The sequence below is a fragment of the Porites lutea genome, chromosome 2 (assembly GCF_958299795.1).
Source record: "Porites lutea chromosome 2, jaPorLute2.1, whole genome shotgun sequence".
NCBI lineage: Eukaryota > Metazoa > Cnidaria > Anthozoa > Scleractinia > Poritidae > Porites > Porites lutea.
Genome location: NC_133202.1, coordinates 45,839,309 through 45,848,599, shown reverse-complemented (window position 1 = coordinate 45,848,599; position 9,291 = coordinate 45,839,309). Strand labels below are relative to the sequence as shown.

At 41.9% G+C, this 9,291-nt stretch overlaps 3 protein-coding genes across 3 annotated transcripts in view; 1 reads left to right on the top strand and 2 right to left on the bottom strand.

Annotated features, from left to right (window-relative positions):
* Positions 1-367: 367 nt before the first annotated feature.
* Positions 368-907, bottom strand: LOC140926300 (uncharacterized). The gene has a single exon (XM_073376058.1). The coding sequence runs from the start codon at positions 905-907 to the stop codon at positions 368-370; it is 540 nt and encodes a 179-aa protein (XP_073232159.1).
* Positions 908-912: 5 nt separating this feature from the next.
* LOC140926299 (uncharacterized) lies at positions 913-2,706 on the bottom strand. Its single transcript, XM_073376057.1, has 3 exons — positions 2,378-2,706; positions 1,285-2,189; positions 913-1,163 (listed from the first exon to the last, which is right to left on the bottom strand). Exons 1-3 carry the CDS (start codon positions 2,704-2,706, stop codon positions 913-915), a joined length of 1,485 nt encoding a protein of 494 aa, XP_073232158.1.
* Positions 2,707-8,075: 5,369 nt separating this feature from the next.
* The window catches only part of LOC140928796 (beta-1,4-N-acetylgalactosaminyltransferase 3-like), a 37,113-nt gene continuing 35,897 nt past the window's right edge, over positions 8,076-9,291 (top strand). Inside the window, exon 1 of the mRNA XM_073378576.1 lies at positions 8,076-8,206. The gene's annotated coding sequence lies outside the window, so the exon portion shown is untranslated. The remainder of the gene's footprint in view (positions 8,207-9,291) is intronic.

The following is a 9,291-nucleotide window of genomic DNA, read 5'->3' as shown; positions in this document are numbered from 1 at the left end:
TAGGAAAAGGCTTGGCACAGACACGAACTGTGCATGTAGAGGGGCGGTACGACTCTTGGCCATGATAAAGGAGCAATCAACTCTTCCTTCTACAGTTTGTCTTCTCAAGTACGAGACAGTTCCATATCCAATTTCTGACGCATCGCTGAAGTGATGCAGTTGAAAGGTAGCATCGAGGGATCAGTCACCGGGAAAATAGCAACGCGAAATAGTCACATGATTGAGCAGTGTCAAGTTCTCCTTCCACTTATTCCAGTCCTTCAACAAGTCTTCAGGCAACTTCTCATCCCAAAGGAGCTTTAGCTACCAAGTCGTCTGTAAGACTCTTTTTGCTGGCAACTGGACTGGTCCAATCATACCAAGAGGATCAAAAATCGGGCTCAATGTAGACAAACACCTTCGCCGTGTCATTCCCGGGTCGACCTGATGGCGGCGATGTCTTGACAACAAACGTATCGGTATCAATGTTCCATTGTTGTCCGAGGGCTCTCTCTATAGGAAGTTTATCGAGGTCAAGATTCTTGACTGTTCTTTCCTCGGCTGGGATGGAAGCCAATACATCTTTGTCATTTGAAATGAATTTAGTCGGGCGAAAATTCCCTTTGCTTAACATTCCCATCAGTTCCAATGATGAATGCCCTGCCCGTTCTGTCGACGGCTTCGAGAACAAACTATCATCTACATAGAAATTTTTCATGACAATTTCACGAATTTCTTCTCCAAAGGCAGCCTCGTTGTCTGCAGCAGTCTGCTGTAATGCCCAAGCAGCAATGCATGGCGAATCTGCCTTCCCGAACAAATGTACGTTCATCTTATAGTCACTAGGTGGTCCGTCTAAACTACCATCCCACCACAAGAATCGGAGTGCGTCCGTGTCGTCCTCTCTGCAAGCCACTCCATGAAACATACTTTCTATGCATCAGAAGCTACTGCTACTTCATCCTTTCTAAACCGCATCAATACTGCTACTAATGTGTTGTTAAGCAGCGGTCCTTGTAGCAGTTCCTTATTAAGTGCGGTCCCTTCAAATCTCGCAGCTGCATCATACACTACCCTTACTTTAGACTTGTTTGGGTTGATCACTCCATGGTGGGGAAGGTACCATGTGCGGATGCTCGTACGAACCGCTTCTTCTTCCGACAATTTCACTGCATAACCCTTGTCTATGTAGTTATTCATGAACGTTGGAAACGCCGTTTAAGTTGCTGCAGTCGCTTCTCAGCTTGCACGCGGTTGTTAGGCAGCTCAGGGTTATCGTTTCTCCACAAAAGACCAACTTCATACCTTCCACCCTTCGGCTTAGTTGGTCCGTCTTTAGGATTTCGAGGGCTCTTTCGTCTTCAAGACTGTTCGAAGTGCCATCACTCCTGAATCCAAGTGATTCTAAAGCCCAAAACCTTTCAACTTGTTCGTGCAGTTTCATGTCTCTCTTGTCTTCAGCCCAATTAAATTCGAACACTGATAGAGCAACAGGCTTGTTTTCATCCTCCTTTCCGTTGGTTGGCCCGGCTACGCACCATCCAAAGGGGGTCTTCATTCCGTATGGCTGACTCTGTGGAGTGTCTCCCCAGCAATAATCAAGAACCAAATGAACTTGTGGTACGTGTTGACCAGTTAACACAGAGACTTCATTCACATCGACAGCAGTATTTGGCAACTGAAGACCACTGAGGTGTGGCCAAGGAGACAAATCCAGTTGACTTGGGCAGTAGCGGTCCGACACATTTAAACTTTTCACTGTGAAGGCGTGATACACTGGGAAGGACGGACTGCCTTGGGTCGCTGAGCTGATCTGGAATTTTACCTTGCATAATTCAAGATTTTGGTCTCTTTGAGTGACAGTGTTTATGCTAACTTTCTCTGGAACTCCTTGAAGTTGCAGTTTGTCTACAATGTTAGAAGTGATCACTAAGCTAAAAGCAGCTGAGTCTAACATAGCATACGTAGTAAGTGGTCTCCCATTTTCAGCAGCCACTCTAAGTGGAACAACTTTGAGCAATACAAAGCTCCTACTGTTATACTCTGTCGTTGCATTGTTCACTGACAAATTGGACACTTCCGGGGAACTCTGCTCAGGATTGCCTTCAACATCCTCAATCTCGTTTTTTGTCGAAATATGCCACAGCGAGTGGTGATCTTGTGGACGAGCACAGTCTTTCTCAGTACAACTGGTATTTTCAGGGCAGTTCCTTTGCAAATGAGTGTGAGACAGACATCGGTAGCAAAGAGACTTAAACCTTGCAAATCGTCTCCGCCAACCTAAGCCTTTAGAAAGGAACACCGAACACTTTGAGATAGCATGGGCTCCTTTGCAGACCTTATTGTGTTCACCTTGATTGCGGTTGCCTCCATTACTTCCTTGCTTACTAGCAGTTACTTTGTTCTCTGATTATCTCCGTTTTCTCGTGCCCGGACCTCTGTTGCTAGAGTGGGGATCGTCGGACCAGCCCTTTCTTCAAGTGCTTTTTGATTGGGGTTCCTGCCAACACTGAACTTTGTTTGTTGTTCACTCTTTCTGCCATACACCGGGTCGTTCTCAATTTGCGACTGTGCAGTAATAAATTTGGATAGCTCCTTAAAGTCCGGCTCTCTTCCACCCGACCTCTCGCGATACAACATCGCAGTCTTTCTCCACTTTCCTTGAAGGTGACCTGGCAAACGCTCATAGATGTGTCCGTACTTCCGAGTCCTTGTCCATTCTACCATTCCCCAAGAAAGTCAACTTCATCGTTCAAAGGTAAATTCGTCGCTTCGCCCCCCTTTGTCACGTAGCCTGACTCTATTGGAAAGGTATCAAGGACTGTAGAATTTGCTTGTGGATTACAAGGCGAAAAATCAGTCTCCGAAATAGTCGCCGTTTCGCCGGCAGTAGTCGTTCCATTGCTTTCGATGTCAACACTCGCCGAATCGCACACTGACTCAACAACATGCACGGTTTCATGTATCAACACAACAAAATTCTTCATAGACGGAAAATATCTCAGACAATTTGCTTACGGTGAGATGCTCACTTCGTCGGCAAACTCCGCAAATCGAAGACTACAGTAAGACTGACAAGACTCACAGGAAAAAATAACGGTTCCCATTTTTGGACATTTTTGGGTATTTAAAGAATACCCATAAAAATCCCAAATTTGGCAAAGTGAGACAAGTCCCAACCAGGGACTTCCCAACCAAGTTCCCAGATTGGGACTTGTCTCACTCTTCCAAATTTGGGATTTTTGTGGGTATTCTTTAAATGCCCAAAAATATCCAAAAATGGGAATCCGTTATTTTTTCCTGTGACTCGATTCAACCAACAGTCCAACAGCAAAACGAAGTAACTCCACTCGTAAACTGGCGTTAACACTTTATTTGGACAAAACAAACCAATCCGTACAAACAAGGATATATATACTTCGGACAAGACCAACCAATCCGTACAAACAAGGATATATATTCGTTGTCAAGCGTTAAAACGTCCTTACTTCGTGTGAATCGCTCCAATATGATATATCGAGTGACTTCGTGCAAGAAGAAAACTCATCACGTGATCTAAAAGGACGGGAAACAAGAAAACAGGGTACCCAGCCGCAAAAAAGCGCTCTCCCCCAAAATAAGCGCCTACTACTTGGTGTAAGACTACCCAAAATGTCCCGAGCCACCGCCCAGCACATGAGACCGCGGAGTTGGTACGTGTTCTTCAGGGCAAAAATTGATATTGTTTTAATCTATAAAAGTCTACCGCTGCGGCTTAAATTTATTTTTTTCGGTGGAGACGCTTCATTTTCGAGGTACTAGCCGGTATTGCTACAAAAACCAGACAGCTAACACTGATGGGGGAACTCCAGCACGCGACGCATGAAAAGAGATAAGAAAAAGCTTTCAGTCCAACATTTCAAACTGACAGCGTAGCTAAAAGGCACGAAGAAAATGAACAAAAATGTTTACTCATTGCCCGTGTATGTGTGCACTAGGTCTTTTCATGGCTGGACGTTGTCGCATGACAGAAGACAGATGAAGCAAATTCAGCGCTATAATAATCTCGCACTCAGATCTCTTGTTGACGAGAGATCTGGGTACGAAAATAACGCGACGACAATAGCTATGGCCCGTGCAGTTCAAAATCCTTATCAACCAGTGGGAAAGCGGCAAATTGAGCACCAGAAGTCGTCTTCACTCCGTTCTGCGACGATAATCTCGTACCCAATTTTTCCAATCTCCTGACACTTCGTTCATTGCAACGGTTGCCTTTTTTGTATCTATCATAATGCTTGTCGTAATACCAGGCAATAGTATGTTTTCCTTGACAAGTATTCTCCGCTGAAGTAACAATAATTCTAACATCGACACTCGATTGATGATATCTATGTTTATAAATTCTTCTAGCGTTTTTTAAACTTATCTTTTTCTTTCGGGAAGTACATTTTGAAGAGAATTCACAAAAAATCTACAAAAATCAGATCAGGTTTATGGGGACCGATATTCAGTTGATCTGCAACTTGGCCTGCCTTACACTGAAAAATCATATCGCTTCTCCGATCGGAGCACGTGTATAAAAAAAAGGGAACGAACAGTTTGTGTCTTCCCGAGGGAATTGAGTGGAACAGAAACGCCACCGTATACATAATAGTCTCTGTCAAAGATCAGGGAAGATGGGTCTATCATTTAATTAATGATCTCACGGTTGCCAGCTTATTAACGGGTGATAAGAACTTCCACGTTATTGTTGCTGATTTTGAAAGTCAAGATATCGACTTGGCCAAAGCGTTCGACACTGCCCTTCTGAGAGGCAGGCACACTATTATCAACTTGACCGGTAAATTTTACAAGACGCTGGCACTGAACAAAGCTGTAGAGCAAGTACGAAGTGCGCATGATCTGTTGTTTTTGTTTGATCTTCATATCGATGTGCCTGTTGACATTCTGGACAGCGTGCGAAAGGTGAGTTGATAGAGCCACGTCACGTCCGCCATGTTGTTGTCCCAGAACAATATAACGGCGGGCATTTGCATAGCTGCTAGCCACGTGAGTGCAAACGCTCTGTACGAGTTATAGTAGCAGGACACACCGTGTTCTTTAACGGATAACTTATTATTCCTCTAAAATTGTCAAAAATCCTCTAAAAATTTATTAATACAAATACTAATCGATTCACATCAATAGCGTTTTTGCCTTCATTTCATCAAAGGTTTAAAAGTCGACTTTCTGTTACGTTTTAGAGTAAAATGCTATTGTTATTTCTGTTGGGTCAAATAGGCTATACCAAATTGCTTCCAACTACACCATCTGAACTCTTGTTTCGTTTTAGTAACAAGTTCAAATTTATATTTGCCTTGAACAGAACACCATAGAAAGAAGAATCGCTTTCTTTCCCGCAGTGGGACGTCTAAACTGCTACAGTACTTATATTGATCATCAGGGCTTTTGGCAGATGAACGGCTATGGTCTTCTTGCTGTATATAAATCAGACTGGATACGTTTTGGCGGTAAGTTCAAAGTAAATCTCACAGCTGAGCAACGTAATGTACCTTTCAATTTCTTTTGGGGCGGGGGGGGGGGGGGTGGGTGGGGCGACTCAAAGAACAGGAGAATTGCAGATTTTGAGCTACCAGACGATAAACTGTAATTTTTTAAAATAAAAAAAAAACTTTATGTAGAAATATCTATCCACGGGACTTCATGCTAAAAACTTGTCGGTTGTAATTTAAAACACAGTTTGTCTAAAATAATCAGAAACGACAATGGCCATTTATAACTCATATAAACCTCGGCAGAGATCAAGACTTTGCTCACACTATACTGGATAGCTTTTGGCGCCGAGACAAAAGATATCAGGTACAGTGTGAACACCTATCCAATATGTGACTCTCCACTTTAGAGATCGGCGGGGCACACCTTCGCTTCGTCACAGAAATCGACTCGAAATCACCGTTCTCATGCGTGAATAGGAGCCCTCTAGCGTTTTTACCCTTTGTAAGGGAATGCAAAGGTACAGCCTTGGATTCTGGATTCCAGATCGTGGATTCTGCATTCTTTGTCAGTGGAAGAAAAAATAATTCTGAAGCGGAGAGGGGACCATTGTAAACGGCTGAGTATCGGTGCAAGCTCATACTTTCTTGACGGGTAAAAAGACGAGGGCAGAATGCTGAACAAATACGGTCAACTAATAGCGAGATTATGTAGGTGTGAAAGGTGGTCTTGGCAGTGTCTTGGGATAATATATTGTTAATATATTGATTGTTAATAATAATAATAAAGTGTGTGTAAGTGTGTGTCACTTCTGTTTACGCTTGAACATAAATTTATAAACATTCAAATCGGAATCCGTTCTGCTTCTTACGTGCATCTTCTTTCGGCTCATAGCAAAAAATATAAGAAAAATTACAAAACTAGAAAAGAGAATGAATGAAGTATGAAATAATCAACCTTCACTTTAAATGGGAACCTTAAATATTTGGAAAACCACCTTAACAATCGGCAAAATGTAAGGATGTTTAGAAAATCCTTTTGCAAACGATACTAATTTAGATCCCAGACCTCTCCCGTCTCTGCACATGCACAGACTTTATTCAGCCCTGTCTGAACTGGGCGTACTACGTAGCCCAATAATTGATCAAAACGACTAAAATATATAGATTTAGCCAGGGCTAAAGAGCGAAGCTCCCATTTATAAATATATAATGTGTAATATATGATGTGTAATCTTGAAAAGCGTTTGATACGCGCGACATTTTGAGTACTCTTGCAAGAGATGTTCATGAAAGACTGAAAACAAACGGCACAGCGATTAAAATTGCAAAAGAGACTTCTAACAATCAATAAAAGAAATATAATTCGGTGAAACATTTAAAGAGACAGCAATTTTCATTCACGAAGACAAGTATTAAAGTGTCTCTAAAAATCCTGAGTCTTTAAGTTTATGTTTTAAGCCGGCTTCCCGTTGTTTGCTTTTTTCAAAGATGAACTCGAGGCAAGAAAATCGCTCAAAGTTTTCTTTCTACAAGCAAATTTATAACTAAGTATTCTTCGGGACCTTTTTTTTCGATTTGCGGTGAGAAAATATATCTAAAGGCTTTTTAAAGTTCTGTATCCCCGATCTGTAAGCTTACATCAAACCTGATACTAGGTTAGATCATTGTCTCAAATCTTACAAACGTGCATAATTAACTTGCCGCATAAACTGTGCTCGACTTCATGAGGTTACATATAAAAAAACAGACATCAGATACAATAATTACTCAGGCTTACAAGCAAGCTGAAAACGAAAACGATGCTATCCGAAATCGGATTTCCGACTTTGACAAGCGACGCAGTTCTCAACCAAAAACCCAAATATATATGATAGCAGCTGTATTTCATTTTGTACATCCAGTGGAAAAAGACATTAAAAAATATCACAAGTTGACACAAAACTCTGTCAGCTTCAGCTGTCAAAGTAAACAAGTTTCAAGATGCGGCATAAATTTTCCGCATGAACTCACCTGCAAATTTTGACCAATCAGAGCATAAAAATTGGACGTAGAGTGTGACCAACGCGTGACCATGGTGAGAAAAGGTCTTCCCCGCCTTTGTTTTTAAATAACTGGCTGAATTTTCGTGTCCGAGGTAAGTTTGAAATCAAAATTTTAATAGTGCCTGGTCATAGTGACATAAACACGACATATTTCAGATAAATTTCTTAAAAACAAACTTGAGCCTGCAATCAATTGAAAACTAGTAACTTGTCAGCGCATAACTTCAAAAAATACCCGACCTCGATGGGTCGACACCTGAGCCCGCGATACGGTCAGGTGATACTGGTGAGCGGATACCCTGTTTTGACAGCTGTCAATTTATCACAACATTGATGTGCAATCAGTTTTCTCCTGGGCTCCTAAACTAGCTAGAAAGTGCGAGAGTAAACATTGGTATGCCTGTGGTGCGGACGGACGGTCGTACGTTCGTTCGGTGTACGGTCACGTGATAACCAAATTTTCTGGGAAGGGTAGATTTACTTAGCTATGGGGCTCCGCGCGCGCGCGTGGAGCTCCGCTATAAACACATGTCTCCGCTTGGGTTGTGGGGCAGAATCGCGTGACGAACCCTATAAAAGACATCTGCCTTGTTTTAATGTAGGGATAACATGTTTTACATGTTCCAATTCATCAAGTAAAAACGAAGTACAGCTGCAGTCTTGCATGAAGTTGTTGTTGTATAGAAAGATATCAACATCTAGACGAAAAAGGTAAGTAGGACAGGGTAAGCCACTAAAACGTACCTTTAAATTCAACTAATTTGCTTTCCGTCGCCGGTTAAGCGGTTAGAGTGAAGGAAATTCTGATATATAAAACCACCATTCTCGCACGTTGGGAATTTGACTACACTTTTATAAATAGCTGGTGAGTAATGAGCACTTCGAACCGGGCATCTCGATTCTGTGTTTAGTTTATTCTTAGAGATATCAACGGGAAAGGTTAAAATTATGCTCTTTAGCAGGCATTTCTGAAGACACCTATCTGCCGAGGTTAGGATTTCAAGTTGGATTTCAAGTTAGTATCGAGTTGGATTTTCGAGTTAGCTTTCGAATTGGATTCAGTGTCGAGTTTACCTTTGCTCCAGAGGCTAAGTCTGTTCTGGAAATATCTTGGATTGAATAAGCGTGTTAACGGTTTGATAAAGCTCCCTTTTGTGGGTAGTTCGAGCGTCTCGCTCGCTACCCGCGAAGGTAACGAGTGTCTACTTCTTACGTCTTGGATCTTCCTAACGTCTACAGCTTATACTATCCCCAACTAACTCTTATAATAGTGCGTTTACGTGAGCGTCTCGGATGTGGGGTGATTGACACTGGTATTAACAAAATTGTCGTAATCGTGATTATATGAAATGTTCACAGTGACTGAATATTGTGGACGGTTAGAGGTATGAGTTGCGTTAAAATTGTGTTGAAGCGCCGTCGAATAGCTGCGCGAGAAGCATACTCACCATTTGAAAGTTGTTTTCTGTCACGTCGAGCCTGTGAGGTGGGACAGAATAAATAGATAAGCGAAACTCCTAAGCCGGAAAATGTTTAATATTGTCATTGTAGAAGCAGGGCATGAAGATTGTAGTTGATCAAGTGTGTAGTTATAGTCAGATTTTAGTAGTTTCAACTGCTTTTGACATTCGAATTAAGGAAGTCTTGTCCATTGTTTGTGGAACTGTATGTTCACTGTAGGTTGACTCAGTGTTTGGTTTACACAAGATAGATTAATATTCTCTCTTCATTTTGTTGATTTGAGATGTTCGTAACGGGTTAGTTTAAGTTTTGGTCGTTTTGCTGTGATGAAAAGT